Source organism: Amphiura filiformis, chromosome 4 (genome assembly GCF_039555335.1).
Source record: "Amphiura filiformis chromosome 4, Afil_fr2py, whole genome shotgun sequence".
Classification (NCBI taxonomy): Eukaryota; Metazoa; Echinodermata; class Ophiuroidea; order Amphilepidida; family Amphiuridae; genus Amphiura; species Amphiura filiformis.
Genome location: NC_092631.1, coordinates 22,448,441 through 22,465,644, shown reverse-complemented (window position 1 = coordinate 22,465,644; position 17,204 = coordinate 22,448,441). Strand labels below are relative to the sequence as shown.

Sequence of the window (17,204 nt, the reverse complement as noted above, 5' to 3'; positions counted from 1 at the left end):
CTCAAACAAGAAAGAAAGTACTGAACTCAAAAAGAGAAGGGGGATCAATATTATCCCCGGTTCTGATATCTGCAATCAATCCTAGGTTCCAGGATCGTGCATAGGTAAACTGCGCGTTAAGCCCTTGCGACAATACTCAAATTGAAGTATGCACGTATATAGGAAGAAGAAGAATGCTGGAGAAATGATTAAGCATCAGTATTCATCTCTTGTACTGATGTACTACTGTCTGTTCAATTAGCTTAGATTCTTGAATTTTTAAGATATTTGAAAACTTTTGTACAAGAAAATATTATTCAAAATAATCAGGTTACAGAAAGCAATTTTTGAAAAGTCACTGTATCTGAAAATGTCAAGCGAATGCTGATATTCTTGGGAAGGAATGATGGTATTAAACAAAACTCAATTTACATTGTAAACCAGTTGAAATAAGATGGAAAAAAATGTTTAGGAAAAAATAATGCTCAGAATAATGTTATGCATAAAACGTAATCGCGCTATATAATTTCGTGTAACAAAAACCGGTGGACCATCATCACCTATAGAACCTATCCAATAACCGGAACGGTATAACAATAGAGGCCCTGCATCATTTTATCGACTGGCTCCAAACAAAGGATTTGAACCGGTGTCCTTCACCGTAGTTATGGCGGAGTGCAGTTCATTCAATCAAATGTTGTCATCAACCTATTTGATCGTAGTGCAGGGTTATGTGTGTGAGACGAACTGTCACGGTAGATTGCAATCATGCTTTTGTTGAATGCATTTGAGTAGTCCGCCATATTTACGGGATGATACGTCACATGCAAGGCCTCTATTGAAATGACAGGACAGATTGGTGAACAGGTTGTTTTGCTATACAGGGTGTCCCAGAAAAAATTACCGAGTGAATAAAATTGAACGTAAGTCGAGAAATAGACATCAGAATCAAACAATTTAAAATGTAGCGCATAGCCTATTTTGTTGTACATCACATACGACAATTTTATTTGATTCGGTTGACTGGTTCCGAAGAAATGAACGATTGCATAAAGCGTGCATCAATGCAGTTCATTCCAAGTTTGATAAACAGGCGCTATTTTTATACTCGCTCACCACTTCCTAAAGTTTGTGTATCTTATTAAATTTAGTCCACATTATCTATTAAAACCCCTCGGTGTTATGTCATTCATGCTTTCACTGAAGATGAATAACAGTTTGTCCGAGAAAACTGTGATTTCTGCAATTGGAAGCTCTCCAACTTTAATTCTGCAGGTTATGCAAATATACTTTACAAAGAACATTTGAGCCAAAACTGACAATGATCAAGTGCTAACAGCTTTACGTGTGATTTTTGATACCACGCAACATTAATGTTAAAGTTGCAAAAGATTCAAACTTTGCATTACAATTCCTTGGAAATATTCCGAAAACATTAATGTGTGTGAGAAATTTTTAAGCCAGCTGGAATTCTTTATGTAGTAATTCTTTATGCAACATTTTTATCAACATTAACGAAAAAAGATATTTACAAATGCTGAGCATCATCTTACATGCAAGCTTCATTTTCAAAACCGTGCAGGTTTTCAAATTTGAACAAAACCTAATTAAATGTTTTGCAAGAAACAGGTTGTTTAAAAAGAACGAAAAGGATTTCATAGAACAAAATATGAAGCCCATTGATAGTTTAACCACTAGTGCGCGCATTGTGTTGAATGATCTTTCTTTCAAACTTGGAATGAAGTGAATTGATACATGCGTTATGTAATCGCTCATTTCTTCGCGATCAGTCAACTGATTCCAGTCAAATTGGCGTATAAGATGCAGAATAAGATTGGCTACACGCTGATGTTTAGATTTTTGGATTCTGATGTCTATTTTTCGACTTACGTCCAAATTCATTTGCCCGGTAATTTTTTCTGGGACACCCTGTATTGGATAGGGTCTATGCCCATAGTTGAGAATGGACCGTCCCACTCGATTTGTAAAAAGGTCGCGAACCCTTTGGGTGGACCCAAGTAACTGCCTAAAATGAGGCAAAATTGAAAAGAAATCGTGTTTTAAATTGAACTTGGGAATTTGAAAAGTATAAATCACGTTGGGTCTAAGGCTGTGCTAACACTTTTCTTTGATGACTTTGGCAGCATTTTTTTATTTTTTTTTAATATCTTAAAAATTCAAGAATCTAAGCTAATTGAACAGACAGTAGCATAATATTTGTTTGTGTGTATTGTATACCCCAACTGCCTACACTAGTACCCAGTGTCAACCACAGTTTATCAGTGGGAGCTGGTGGCCTAATGGTGAGGGCATCCGTCTAGTGATCGGACAGGTCCTGTGTTCGAATCCCACACCGGCTTCCCTTGTTTTTCAAATTGATTTCTGTGCCGGTCTAGATTTGTGTTATTTGTTGTCTTGTTTATAATTGTAAACTTTCAAAGTGTTCTTTCTGTCTTATTAATTACTTTCAGTCTCCTCTTATAGCGAACACTCATTCCCTATTGTATTAAATATATTCATGTGCAGTATGCATAGCCCTACTTAACTTGCTTCATGTAGCCTGCTCCCAACCCTAAAACCTCACCCCAATTCTAATCTCTCAGAGTATGGGTACTTATTCTAAAGTCTTGTCCCAAATTCTACAATGCAAAGCATAAGTGAATAAATAGTTCGTTAACCATCTTTTCACCTCGTCTCACTTTTTGTCATTTCAGAGATCTGACTATCTTTACCGAGAATTAAGCAAGATATCTAGCACATATCCAAACATGCGCATGACACCATGGAGGATGGCTACCATATGGGGAGGGGCAAGTTTACTCAAAGTCTATCTACAATGTATGCAGGACCTTATAGCTATGGAGGACTGGAAATGGGATTTCTTTATAAATTTAAGCGAATCTGATATGCCAATCAGGTAAGTGGGTCTGGTACTTAATGTATTTATTTATTTATTTAGGCAAAACTAAATTAAACCTTTGTCTCAAAGCTCTTTTGGTGTAGAAATTGTCTCCTTCGATATGCTCTTTTTTCCCTGTTACATTGGACTTCCATTGAAGGCATTCAGTGTGTATCTAAAAGCTATATCCAGCTAGAGAGTATTATGGCAGGTAGAGCAACAATGTTTTATGTTTCAGAAATAGAAATAGGTTTGCTGCACATCCATTTTATGAATGCTTGCATTCCTTTTGTCAAAAAATAATGGTCAATTTTGTCTGGAATGAAAAAAATAATATGTAAAATACAGTTTCGGAATATTTAACATAAAATGTTTTAACAAATGGGTGTAGGAGCTTTACATTTATTTACGACTATTTGATGAAATACGGTACATGCATTACTAGAGTAGATGTGGCCATATACTTGAGGTGCAACCATGACAACAAAAATGCAACAAAAATACCAAATTTGACTATTCTAGTTGGTGTGAATTTCAAATGGAGTCACCCATTCAGGTAACCCCATTTGAAATTCACACACCCTGTGTGGAAGATTATGTTCAAGTCTTCCATAGGGGGTGTATGGATTTAAATTGGAATAGCTCATCGAATATCACATTCACGGTGATAAATAATGAATTTATTTCTGTCTCTTCACTGTAAATTCAACTGTCATGTTTCATTTTGTTCACTTATTTTGCTATGTTACAGAACCAACGAGCTGCTGGTCAGCTTTTTATCCAGGTTTAGAAAACACAACTTTTTGAAGTCACATGGTCGAGATGACAACAGGTAGGTTGTTACCATGGGAATACACCGCATCAGCCATTATCAAATTACCATAGAAATTCCCTCCTCAGGTGGTCCGCACCACTTGGCTATTATTAAACCTGTTTTCATCATGATACAGACTATTATCAAATTAGTGTGATATTCGCTGCTAGCATGCCCATGTAAGCGCTACCAAAGAGTACAATTACACGTACCTGTTGCTATGACGATACATCGTCGTTATTAGATTTGGTCGTGAAATTTCCTCCTGGGTTTTTTAAGATTTCGACTAGAGATGTCCCTTATCATGTTATGAGCTCAGGTAAAATGGTCCTTTGGCTTGTCAATCAAGTCACAATGCATTGTGATTGGCTAATGTGGTTGATTTCTTGTTGCCATGGAGTCAGAACTAAACCCTCTGCAAGCTGATTTTGAGTGCAAATTTTAGATAGATTCAGCAAGAAAAGTAAAAAAATATCAGAATTTCAAGTATTTGTGACTATTTTTGAAATCTGCATGAAAAATGCATTGAAATGAGTACAACGTGCCTAATATTGGTGCATATATCATCAAAATTATTTCACTATTCATTTTGAAATTAAACAGAGAATCAGCTTGCATTAATGTGCGCAGGTAGACCTGTATAAAGACCTCACAAAAAAGTAACTCAGCCATTATAAATATACTTGCAACTTTAAAAAAGTTCTAGTAACTGTATTGGGTATTTGAAAGGATCCGGATAAAGGCGATTTAATTGTGACAGTGCAGTGATAGTGCTTGTTTTACAAGCCACAATACTTGCATTTAATAACCATTGATCGTTGTAAATGCAACTTATAAATTCAGGGTTGCTGAGTTGTTAATATTGAACGAAATTGGACGAATGTTGTATCTCAAGGAGTGTAATTAAACCATCATTCTCTCGATGTTTTAAAAATATATCGCAAATACAGTAAATAGTTCTGAAGCTATCATTGTATTTATAATGGCTCAGTTCAGAGGCCTTTAGTTGTTTCTGCATACACACTAATTATAAGCATCTGTGATTTGGCCATCCCTTTTATATGTCAAGTTGACAGCTATAGATATTATTGCAAGGTGCAAAGAAGCCAGAAGAAACGTGTAACTTGTAAACAAATTACAAAGTCATGCTTGTAGGCAAATCACTTCATCAATGCATCTTTATCACATACACAAGATTTTATTGTAAACATGTCATTGTCATTTCTGCTGCATACTGATGATTACCTGATTACAATATAGTACCATCCCTATATCCTTGGGTGTATGACAGGGCATTAGATAGCCACACATCCACCTGTCGTTTTAGACAGGCAGTTTGCTCCTGGGGCACACAAAATTAATATCTGTGAGTTATGCTAAATTTTAAAAACAATGCTTGAATAAATTCTGTGAACTCAAAACAAGGCCAGACTAATAAATCAAGGCTATATATACCTATAACTATTTGAACTGACTGAACCCCCCAGAATGGGCAGAGGTCTTTTTATGTTTTCAGGGTCAAATTTTGAACAGGCAGTTTTGGTGAAAATGATAGGCACTTGTAAAATCCTACATGTAGCTAAGACCCTCATGTATTACATAGTGACAGATATGAACGATCGGGTAAAATCCATAGTGATGGATGTTGCGGTTTCACAAAAAATGGTTATCACATGTAACAAATAACTATTAAATTATGTGAGAAAGGTTGATGTTTGATAGATGCATAAATGATAAGCAAAAGTGATGCATGCTGGGAATGAAAAGAGCATAATATTAGTCGCCGTGGGTGATGAATTCGTTAAGTTTTGAGCCCTTTTCATGAATCCCAGCTTGCATCATGTTTGCTATCAGCAATATACCTTAATACAATTCCCCTGATGAATTTTCCTGATGTTCTTTTCTTTATAAAATTCAAACATCCGTCACTATGTGATACCCTGATTTTAACATCTGTCACTATGTGAAACACTGGATGATATGACCTGTAAAGTGCCTTGATAGCAACTGGGATAAAAAAATGGCTTTGCACTAAAGGAAATTTGATAATGTCACCCTCTACAATCAATACAATACAAAGGGATGGTATATAGTTATCTTGGAATTGTCAGTATGCAGAAATCAAGACAATGTCATACATTCACTGCACCTTGATGACATATTTTGGCTTTTAAAGTGTGAACTTGTCAAGCTGATTGTCTTGTATACTGAATATTAATTATGCAAGGCTGCTTAAGTTTTGTTCAAGATGTTGCCAGAAAATGTCACATAAGGAGACATTTTGTTGGTAAAATATGTTTGGTTTTATATTGTTTGCTCAGAGTAAGTATTATGGGATGTGATCAAGCTAAATGAGTCATTTGTCGCTAGAATTGATTTTGAGATAGAGCCAATAATAGTATTCAACTGATTGTGCTGAGGAAAAATAAAAGTGACAGGACCCAAAAGTCTAATTCACCTTTTCGGCAAATCCCATAAGTCTTTGTGGGTAGACCTGAGATGTTGTCATGTGACGTCACGCCAATGTGCACATCATTTAGTGAATATCGTTACTGCGTATGAAAGCAATGAAGTGCACAGTAATGGTGTGAGCATTGGTGTGACAACATCTCAAGTCTACACACAAAGGCTTATGGGATTTACTGAAAAGTGAATTGTGATGAAACTTTTAATGAAATAAAGCTCTGAAAAAAAGGCTCATATAATGAAATTGAAAACTAATTTCGATTTGCTCGACAAATGCCTCACTTTGCTTGATTGCACCACATATTTCTATATAAAACTATAAGTATATAATTGTGTGGTTGTCATTGGGTTGTCATCAGTTCCAGGATACGGAGAAACGCTAGTGAGCCTCTCGACCTGTAAGACACATTTCATATCTTGAGACATCCCTCAGTGCAACAAGTAGTTAAGTCTATTGGCTGCTCTTTTTGCCATGTACATTGGAAGATTACAGTCATCGGCAACTTCTGATCATCTACTTAGAACTAAGATCATTATAATAGGACATAACTGGCATATATAAATTGACAAAACTACATTTATACAGGGTGTATCAAAATGATTGGTACCCATCAGTTTCCAGTGATTATGGACAAGACTACTACAACAAAATGCAACATAGGAGCTACCTTATTTATAGGTGAATGTTATGAAAGGTTATAAAACTACAAATGATTGGCATTTCAAGAGGATCCAATGTTGCATATTGAAGAACAGGCTTGTCGATAAACACTCAAAACTGATGGGTACCAAACATTTTGATACAGCCTGTATAGCTTCCCTATACTTGAACAGGCAAGGGCATAACCAGAGAACTCCCCTTGGCAAAATAGTTCAGGTAAAATCGGAATGGAAAAAGTGAAAAATTGGTGCCTTGTGAATGCTCTTTTCCCTTTGTTTGAGACCAAATTCTCAGTGACTGGGATTTTGCCATGTCGGAACATCAAGGCTGGTTACACACACTTTTAAAGAAAGTGTGAATTATGCTATTTGACGGGGGGGGGGATCCATCAATATAGGACTATCTATGATCTTAGTTTATAAATAGATCAACATACAGAACTTTGCTTCAAGTTGATAACATCCGTGCTTGTTTTAGAGATTCTAGTTTGGCTTGTAGTGTGATTAGCTACAATAACACATCGCACTTCGCTCAGCTCCATCCAGTCTCTGAAATATGCATTGATGTCACCTTCTACTTGAATAAGGCAAAGTCACTTCCCACAATGCATTTCTTCCCTGCACTGATTTGCTATGCAGTGCAACATAGAGCATGTTTATAGTCGACCAGATGATTATCTGTTATTTAGCGTATAATAGCGTATAAGTACTGCAAAATCAATTGTTATTGCAGTATAATCTTTCTGTATACAGCTACTATAAACACGCTCATAGGTCGACAAGAAATTCCTCTGTTAATTGATGTATTTGTCACTATCATCCCATGTTGCACTAAATAGCAACTCAGTACAGGAATGAAATGCATTGTGGGAAGTGTAAGATACCTTCTGTGAGCCAAAGTGTCAGAAAACGTAATCTTTGAACATGTCATAAGGCACATAATGGACTTAGGTACTTTTTGCACTGAGTCATTCATCTTATGCATGAAATGCTTCCGTCTAATAACAACATTTATATAAATATGTATAAATAAGTGAATTCTATTCCTCGGCACACTGACTTTCATCCCTAAGGTTTTCGATGCGCATTCACAGAGCTATTTTCCTTCAATTTTGCTCAATTTTGTACCAAAACTTGTATCATTTGTAACATTAGAATGTCAAATTTATATCGTGAGTTTGACGGAGTAGTCGTAATCAAATTAGCATTCCTGTCACTCAGAGTGTAATGGAAAACAACATGTATCACCTGTCAAAGTCGCCCATGGGTTTTAAACATCTCTCGAGGAATAGAATGGGAATTAATGTGCTGTATCTATTTTGCACTTATTACATGTCATCCAAGAATGTGTAAAACTGTAAAACAATTTATTTCATAGCACGTTATTCTTGCGGAAAGGTAAAAGTTAAGTTTAGCTCTTGCTTAAAACTACCTTGATGGATAAGCTCAAAATCATTAGTTTCAAGTCTTCACCTGTCAGGCGATGAGACCCTGCACGTGTTTGTTTAAATTCATAATGTACAATTTTTGTCAAAATTTAAGTTTGGTATTCCTATTTGCCAAAAATTTATAAAATAATATTATTAAGAAATGTCATGAAGGTTTGCTGTCCATTTTAAGCTGGAATAATGAGGTCAAATGAAAGAAAATTCACTTACTCTACTCTGGTTTGCTTCAAGTTTGGTAGTGACGTCAATGCGTTTTCTTGGTTGCGCTGCAAGCGTGACGTCAAATCGCCCTTATACGTGTGTGTGTACGCTCTGCATTATTAACTTTATGTGCACAATTCGATACTATGGCCATTGCAATGCGCACATACGTCACTACCGAACTTGAGGTGAATTAAATTTTATCTTGGCTGCTTTTTACTGTGGAGCTCTACGGGGGATTTAATGTTGTAATTTCGATATTAATACAAAATTACTCTATTGTCCTATAAACATAACAAATAAAAGAAAGCTAATTTGAAGAAAATTAACCAAATTCATTAAAAATTCATTATGGCTTTGATTATCGGAAAATCTGAGTAATGAACGCAAAATGAGAGTGTACCTCCTGTTATTTATGATCAGTTGCGTATGCAAAGGGGGCCAGGCCATGTGGACCCCACTTTCACATGGACCCCGCTAATTTGTCAGAAATATTTGAACAGTCGGGGGAATCGATACCCTAGGCCTCCCCACTTTTGATAACCTGTTAATGCCACTTTTTATGATAATATTAGGCTATTGACAAAGCAAGTTTTTGTTCGAATCGTTCTATCCAAATTTATTTGCTGACAGTTGAGTCTATTCACTTTAAAACTTTACGTTTTAAAAAGGTACGTGGAGGAACCTTTGTTTTTACATATAATCTTGAGGACATAAACCAAATTATATCTTTTAAGGTTCATGAATAAATGTATTTGAAAGTAGTTTCAATTTGCAAATCTGAGACTGTGTAAAATTTGCTAAATTGAATTTGTTGGCAAATAAGTTCTTCATACAGTGATGGGAAAAAAAAACTTTGATCACATTTCCAAAATTCGGAAGTTTGAAACCAATGAAAGCATGTTCAGCATTACAAAGTTGGAAGTATAAAATAATGATTATATTTTTAAAAAACATGTTATTATAGAGGTAATTGGTATAGTTTACTTTTTGTCCTTTTTAAAAATTTTTTTAACTTAAGCCTACATGTATTTGAAATCAGAAATATTGGCGTAGTTTTTAGACTAGCAAAATTGAGCAATTTTTCCCAAATACACTAATATTCCATGCAAAACCTTAGATAACCTCTTGCATCCTCTTGATATCAACAAAATACAAAAATATGTACAAAACTACATAATATTCAAGTTTTATTCTGAAATGGAATTTTATGAACGAAACTAGAATTGGAACCAGATGTAACCAGGTTTTGTTCCATCAAAAGCAAACTGGGACATGTTTTTTCAGTTAGGTAGAGTGCATCATTCTGAAGATATATTTTTTAATGACGAAAAGAAATTCATTAATTAAATCCAAATGCAAATTTATTATTTTGAGAATTCATACTAGCGAAATATTTTGATGAGACACCATTGTTACAATAGGAAATTTGTGCACAGTTGTTAATCAGACTGGCAACCCAAGTAGGGGACAAAATCTGTCCTGCAAGACACAGACCTGAAACTTTTCCTCTTTTTAGCTGATTTTGTCTTTTTTTACGCCTGAAACTTATGCATTTTTTGTTATTTTCAGCCCAATTTGAGCTTTTTTAGCATGCTTTTGCACTATTTTCCTCTTTTTAAAGGCATTTTCCTCTTTTTTCACAAATGGCCAGTTTCAGGTCTGAAGATAAGGCCGTTTGATGGGGTGGTGCTAATATCGAGTCCTGTCAAAAATCCAGCTATAATACAGGTTCAGTTTTAGTTGATTTGTAGAAATATACTGTATTCTTCTGAAATTTAATTGATTTGTGATCACACTAAAGCACATTTAGGGGAACTTGGAAATTTGTTAAAATTTGATTTCTCATTTCTGGTTTATTTTTTTTCTCTCTTCAAAGTTAACAGTTATTTTCCTGCCTCTTCATTTTTTTTATTAACTTCTCATGTTTGTGCATGTTTATTTTGCTTATGCTTATTAAATATGTTTCTGCTTATTTTGCTTATCTCTGTGCAGTTTGCTGATATTTTTGCATTCATATTAGCATGTTTTCTCCCCTCCTCAGCTTGTTTTATTTTTACTGTTTAATAGGGTCGCACAATTTCAGCTTTTTATTAAAAAATTTAGTCAAAATCTGAATAAAATCCTTCAGGTTGCTTTGCTCAAAATGCATGAAATGGGTTATTCCAGTTGAAATCCATACACCCCTATGGAAGACATGAAGTTAATCTTCCACACAAGGGGTGGAGATTTCATATGGAGTTACCCATTTCGGTAAACACATTTGAAATGCACACTCCCTGTGTGGAAGAATAAAGTCATGCCTTCCATAGGGGGAATGGATTTTAACTGGAATGGCCCATTACTTTAGTATATTATGTTTGTGCTGCTTATTTTTGCTTTTATATAGATTTGCGAATTCCATCATGCAGCACATCCTCAGCATGATTATTTTTCCCATGTATTTATTTTTCATTTTATTTGCTGTATAATCTGTCGCATAATTAAAGCTGGTTTTGTACGCGGTTGTTGAGCAACAAGCAATTTATTTTTGATCGATACTGTTTTTTGCTGTGTTAGAATGTGATTGGTAAATAAAACAAAGTCAAGTTGCTCATCATGCTCCCAATGAGTGTAAATTCCGCTTAATTATACTGCAATATGTAGATATTATTTTAGCTTTAAATTTGTAGTGGCTGACCCATTTAATTCATGCTTGTAGATAAAGTAGATTTGTTATTATTATTATTATTTTTTTATATTTATTTATTTATTTATTTATTTATTTATTTATTTATTTATTTATTTATTTATTTATTTATTTATTTATTTATTTACTCATCTATTAATATTGATTAATTTTGTTATTTATTTGAAGAGCTTGTTTCTAAACCATGTTACGTCCACAAACACATGTTGCTGATTTACCTGTGCTAATTGCAATGGGTTGTGATGCTATAGGTATAGTAATTTCAATTGGATGCACCATTACAAAGTGGATGGATGCACAGTGACAATACTGTAAAGAACAATAGTCTGCATATTGTTAAGCAACATTGTTGTGGTAAATAATGTCTTGTTAATGATACAACTCATCAACAATGCTGCTAATGTCAAATTGTCAAAGTAAAAAAATTGTGATTGTATCACACAAGTAAAGGAGAAACATGTGCTTGTGGACTTAACATGGTTTAGAAACAAGGTCTTCATTTATATAATATTTGTCACACAACGTAGAGCACTTTTTAACAACTCTGTAAGTCAGGTGACTGACCTTCAAACAAGTACGAGATCTTATGCAATTTATGAAATCTTTTAGTGTGGTATTACATGAAAATATTACTTTACTTTTGCTAACCTGGATGATGGACAAAAATGAATAAAGCTTTATCCTGGGCTTTCAGTTGTAAAACATCATTGGGAAACTGTCAGTCAGGTTCAAACAACAAGTACGCGATCACTAGAGCAAACCATTCATGGACTTCACCATCCCCATTCATAGGTTACGTGATCCGTGTTAAACCCATCCTCATCTCGCAGATATTGTGCCTCATTTAAATGAATAACACACATACAAAATGAAACTTGACATGTTGACATGCGAGTCTCACTTCCTTCTTTATTTCGTTTTTCACCAATAAGTATTTCAACACTACACTTTGTGTCATTACAGTGTATCTTTAAACCCTTTCTACTTTATTCTGTGGCATTATCAGTACAAGACATCGCCCTCTTTATTACGCTCCTTTGTCACAGTAACACGTTTTGGCATTTTACCTCATTTCTTTACAAACACTCACAGGCTTATTTTTCGGCTATTTACTGTAATACCTCAGGGTATTTTACTCTTTTTCGTTGCAGTCTTCAAACCCTTAACTATTCTACTCATCTAGAGTAATATGTTATAGTATTTATTTACATAGATTCTTAAACCCTTGTAGATTTTTTTGTAATATCCGTGCCCGGGTATCCGTGTTGACCACATGTTTAGGTTAGCTACGTACCTCTTGTCATCGCATTCAACAAACAAGATTCCTTAGGAGGATGATGACTATTTACAATTTTAAAACAAAAAACTAACCACTTGGGATGCTTATTAGGAAGTTAGTTTTGGCTGGTGCTTGATTTTTACGTACTTTTCAGGCATAAAATGCCCAAATAATACAAATGATCCATCACCATAAGTATTGTCATTGCAAAGTCAGGCAAAGTTGTACATTATTTGATGTATGATGTACGAACCACAGCAAAGACCCAAGCAGTGGTTGGGGGACATTTTGGACTTGAAACTTTACATTCTAGAAGCACTGTTTGTCTTCAAAACTTTTTTTCAAGATTTTTGAGCATTTTACTTGGCTTAACTAACAAGGTGGTCAATACCACCATAAAAATTTCTCGAGTATAACCATATTTGACACACTTATTCCGCCTCCTCTTCTAATGTGGTCACATCAACCTAATTTTGGCTGCTGGCAGAATTAAAAACCAAGTCAACATCAATAAAGTACAATTCAAAAGGCTCCTTCACTTGAAGGCTACTATTGTTATAAGTAAATTAAAGGGGCATTTCGTGATCCACAGCCTCATCCCCCCACTTTTCTCAAAACAAGTTGAGATTTTTATATCACTGAAAACCTCGGGATACATAATGTGTATGTACAAAATATTTCTTGCAGATTAATTCGTTTAGCAAAGATATCGTGAAATTTGAATTTCGTTCTGGTGCATGCATAACTCGCGAACGCAAAATCGGAATCAACTGAAATTTTGGGAATAGGTTTTTTTCGTGGATATCTAATGAAAAATGACATAAATAGAGGATGCTAGGATCACGAAATACTCCTTTAAGAAATAATTGAAGTGTACAATTTTGACTTTGATAATGCGTCCACAGTGCATGGATAAGAAATATATACAGGAATGGGATCATAAACAAAACTTTGGTGAAGGGGCTCCATCATTTCAAGGGGGAGATAATCAGAAGCAAGCATGATTGTTTATGCTTTGAGTACTAGGGCATACCTGACAACTTTGGTTTTTGTCTTCCCATAGTGAAACACAGATTTTACATTATATAAGCCTACTTTCCAGTCTTGCTTAGCAGAAATCCTGAAAACCCATAATGCCTATAATGATAAAACTAACAAGTTAAGGTGGTCAGCGCCACCTTAATAATTTTTTGAGTATAACCATATTTGACACACCGATTCCGCCTCTTTACATCTCGCATCCGCTGCTCCACTAATGTGGTGACATCAACCTAATTTTGGCTACTGGCAGAATTAAAAAGCAAGTCAACATCAATGAAGTACAATTCAAAAGGCTCCTTGACTTGAAGGCCAACTGTTGTTATGCATGTCATGCAGAAGTAAATGAAAAAGTAAATGAAAAAGTAAACTATACAATTTGTCTTTAATAACTTCATTGCATTCACAGAACATGGATTAGAAACAGCTAGTAAAACAAGTATAAAAAGAACATTAACAGTGAGTTTGTAAAAAATCATACATAATGTGAGATGTACGATTTTACTATATTTTAATGTTTTTTAAAAGGGTCTACTTTGAATAGACACATGAATTGCTGAATATTAATAGCAAGTCTATAATCCATACCCAACACAATTTACCTACTCAATATTTCCCGATGCCTATTTTTGGCCCCTACATATATGTAGTGGATACCCGGCTGCGCCGGCATCCACTACTCAAAATATTGGCCAGCCCATCCATTATGACACGATATTGGATAGGCAAAAGACAAAATCCTATCATTTATTCTCTAAATATTGGAATGAATAACAGCTCAATCACACCAGATGTAGGTTTTGTAGAATAAAAAAAAGTTCCATGTTCATATGATATGTTTTATTTCCATCCTGAGAACTCTTTTGATAATCTTGTCCTCTGGAAACTTACATTTCGATGCATTTCAATGCGGATTTTTGGTACATCGGCATGGTAAATTCCTCTCGTGTGATCTGTTACAAAAAAAAGCAAGTGTACATATAAATGACAGATGTAAATATCTGCATTTAGCAAGTTTGGACTTACTTAAAATGGACCAGATTCAAGTTATAGGTAGTTGATGTCCCACAAGCACAGGTTTAAAACAGCAGTGCGATAAATGTTTTTTTTCTCTCCGTAATTATGGTGCCCAAGAGAGTAGAGGGTACTAGGTATACTCAGTGTGATCACATACCTCTAACCCTTTAACACCGGACACTGCTTTTTGGTGTCAGAAGTAAGTACCCCAGGGATTCGAACCTTGGACCCCTCGCATGCCAAGCACACGATCCCGGCCGGTAGCCACAGGGGTTGCGCTGGCCCAGCCAGCAATTCCCTGAGGATAGCACTTAGGGTGATTGTGTCATGGTATCCTGTTGGATTCATGCATGTACCCGTGGTTATCATCCCCGATAGCGAGAAGCGAGTGTGCAGTTCCTCTGACTGCGATGCCCCGATTGCGAGCGTGGAGCGCTCGCACCACGAAGCGGCGGCGAAGCGAGCGCGCATGGTACAGTACTTTGAGCACGTAACCAGTGCTAAATTCGCTCAATGCAGGAATGGTTTCTTTATTAAATGACAATCTGATAAACTTACCACAGCCACCACATGTTCAATACATGGTCGCTTCTTCCAGTCTTTATGCCAGCATTGTTTCATCATGCCTGCCAGTTGTTCTGGGCAGTCGTCAGGTATTGGTAAGTGATGAGCTTCTTTGACTTCAGGTTCATCAGCAGCAGGTATCTGAGCACATTCTGAGACTTGAAAGGGGTTTTGTAAAGTGAGTATCTCCCACAATACAACACCCAATGAGAAGATGTCGGATGTTGGGAAAGGTTCAACCTCGTGCAAGGATTCTGGCGCTGTCCAGGGATATGATTCCAGCTTGCCTTCGCTGGTGATTTTAATCTTCTCTGCACGTTTGAATTTGGTCAGTTTTAATATCCCAAAATCGTAAGAACTGAAGACATAATTTTGTGATGTAATTTCATGGTGTACAATCCTCTTTTGCTTCAGATACTGTAATGGCTTGACAACTTGCTTCATCAGTTCTTTTCGGCTCTGTGCATTATCACATTTTATTAGCTTATCCAAACCTTCTCGTAGCGTACGATAACTACACAACTCTAATATCAGATAGTATTCTGGGCTTTCATCAACCACTCCCAAAAGATTCACAATGTTGGTATGGCTAAGTGATGACATTATTTCTATTTCTTTGGTGTCTAATTTGTCTACTTTTTTAGCTGCAACATCTGTCCATTTCATGCATGTCTCCCACCATGATGCCTTGTATACTGTGCTAAAAGCTCCTTGGTATAATGTCTTTTGAAATGTGAGGTGTCGCTTCTTGATTTCTGTGTATGACATTCTGCACTGTATCGATTCTGTATAGTAAAATTCAACACATGCATGTGTCAATAATGCACTGAAGCTGAAGTAACTTCACAGAAGAAAGTTAATAATGCAGTATGGTGTTCTAACAAATTAACACCCAGGGTGCTTAAGTTGGTCATTTTCTTGAGTTTATTGATGGCATTTTTATATTTTTTCTGGAGCTTATTTTAAAATCATACTAAAAAAAAGTGTAAAAACTGATTTTTGATCTTTTCTGATTTAGCAAATTGCTGAGGGTGTGGCAATAATTATGTTTAGGGGTTGTTGTGCGGGTGGTGAGTTATAGGTAGGGGGCAAAGATTTTTGGCAGGCAAAAGGGGATGGGGAGGAAAAAGATTCTTTGGCAGACCAAAAAGAGGAGGTAAAGATTAAAAGGGGAAAGCGGTTTTTGGCAGAGATATTTGGGCAGCTGAGTTTCAATATTACTCCCTATAAAGGTGTAGATACATGTCAAGAAATATTGGCATCACATGTTTAGACAATTTCAGGTTTCAAATTGGGGGTCCCCAAAATCTGGCATGTGTAAGAGGGCACAGATTTGGCATGTTGACAGGGAGGTCAAAGGTATTTTGGCATTTCAAAAGCAAGTGGTGGCAAGCGATTTTTTGCAAACCTTTTTGAGAATGCACCACTCTGTGGTCACACATAATTATTGCACAGCACAGCCCCTGATAGTGTCTTTTACTTTAACACGGAAACCCAAGCAGTGTCAGTGTGAAATACACTGCTCATTGCTGTGTTTTCAATATGTCAACATGCCATTGCAAAAGTATAAATAATTAAAAGTAAAAGTAATATTTTAAGCTCATTTTAATAGATAGGGTAGCTTTTATTATCAATGTACTCACCAGTTTAATACCAGCAGTTGATTTTGTTGTAAAAATATATCAACGTATATCTGGTAGGAAGTCACCGCAATGGCAAAGTCTTGTTTTTACATTAAGGCAGACGGTCTCAGGTGTCTATGCAGCACTGGTAAAAGAGACTGCTATATGTCAACATGTAGATTTGATGTTGTTTGTGCACATTTACACATCAAAAAATTACATTATTTAGAGTGAAACTTTGTTTTAAAAAGAGAACAAGGTTTATGTGCATTGAAATTAAATTATCCAAGTATTTGTTTGAAAATACTCTACAAAGGTTAACTGAGTAAGAACATTGAGAGCTATTGAGAGCGATATTGTCCCGGGATATTGTGTACAAATGTATAGGCCTACTGACATACGACATTGGTAAATTATTATTATATCCGGCTTGTTAGCATGGGTTTTGCAAGTGTGCTAAGAATGTATTATTATGTCACAGTCTCTTCTACTGTTTTCTTGGGGTCATGTTCGGGTGAAGTTGTGCAG

General features: G+C 35.7%; 2 protein-coding genes across 4 annotated transcripts in view; one reads left to right on the top strand and one right to left on the bottom strand.

Moving 5' to 3' along the window:
- Positions 1-17,204, top strand: part of LOC140150702 (xylosyltransferase 1-like) — a 222,024-nt gene that overhangs the window by 169,322 nt on the left and 35,498 nt on the right. For 2 of the 3 annotated variants that reach the window (XM_072172786.1, XM_072172787.1), the window contains exons 5-7: positions 2,694-2,896; positions 3,630-3,710; positions 6,518-6,556. In XM_072172786.1, coding sequence (XP_072028887.1) covers positions 2,694-2,896; positions 3,630-3,710; positions 6,518-6,556 — 323 coding nt within the window. The remainder of the gene's footprint in view (positions 1-2,693; positions 2,897-3,629; positions 3,711-6,517; positions 6,557-17,204) is intronic. The other variant, XM_072172788.1, reaches the window with a different exon arrangement.
- LOC140150703 (mitogen-activated protein kinase kinase kinase 20-like) lies at positions 14,137-17,012 on the bottom strand. The gene is made up of 3 exons (XM_072172789.1): positions 16,698-17,012; positions 15,049-15,839; positions 14,137-14,426 (listed from the first exon to the last, which is right to left on the bottom strand). Exons 2-3 carry the CDS (start codon positions 15,820-15,822, stop codon positions 14,361-14,363), a joined length of 840 nt encoding a protein of 279 aa, XP_072028890.1. The 5' UTR covers positions 15,823-15,839; positions 16,698-17,012; the 3' UTR covers positions 14,137-14,360.